General features: G+C 59.9%; 1 protein-coding gene across 1 annotated transcript in view; it reads left to right on the plus strand.

The window, feature by feature from the left end:
• The window catches only part of UBE4A (ubiquitination factor E4A), a gene marked incomplete at both ends in the record, with an annotated part of 7,864 nt that overhangs the window by 2,697 nt on the left and 4,830 nt on the right, over positions 1–337 (plus strand). Inside the window, one exon of the mRNA XM_010145161.1 lies at positions 3–60. Within this exon, the coding sequence (XP_010143463.1) occupies positions 3–60 (58 nt within the window). The remainder of the gene's footprint in view (positions 1–2; positions 61–337) is intronic.

Below are 337 nucleotides of genomic sequence, written 5' to 3' on the forward strand. Positions count from 1 at the left end.
CAACCTGGTGACGGAGAACCTGGTCCTCACACAGTACACCCTGCACCTGGGCTTTCACAGGTAATGCTCCCACCACCCTCCTCCAGGGCCCTGCCCTGCGAGTGCTGGAACCACCCAGTATGTGGGCAAGGTGCGAGGCAGCTGCCCCTGCCCAGGGAAGGGTTTTCTGGACGCTGTTTTTCTCAGCTTCCCTCAGCATATCATCGCCTGGATGCTGCGAGGTCACTGCTGGCTTGTTCTCCGAACACAGAAAGCGGTGACAAGTTCTATGCCAGTACCTCGTTGCTGGGGAACTGGAAACGTCCCCTCGCAGGTGCCTGGGGCTCACCGCATCCCT

The sequence above is a fragment of the Buceros rhinoceros genome, unplaced genomic scaffold (assembly GCF_000710305.1).
Source record: "Buceros rhinoceros silvestris isolate BGI_N320 unplaced genomic scaffold, ASM71030v1 scaffold32261, whole genome shotgun sequence".
NCBI lineage: Eukaryota > Metazoa > Chordata > Aves > Bucerotiformes > Bucerotidae > Buceros > Buceros rhinoceros.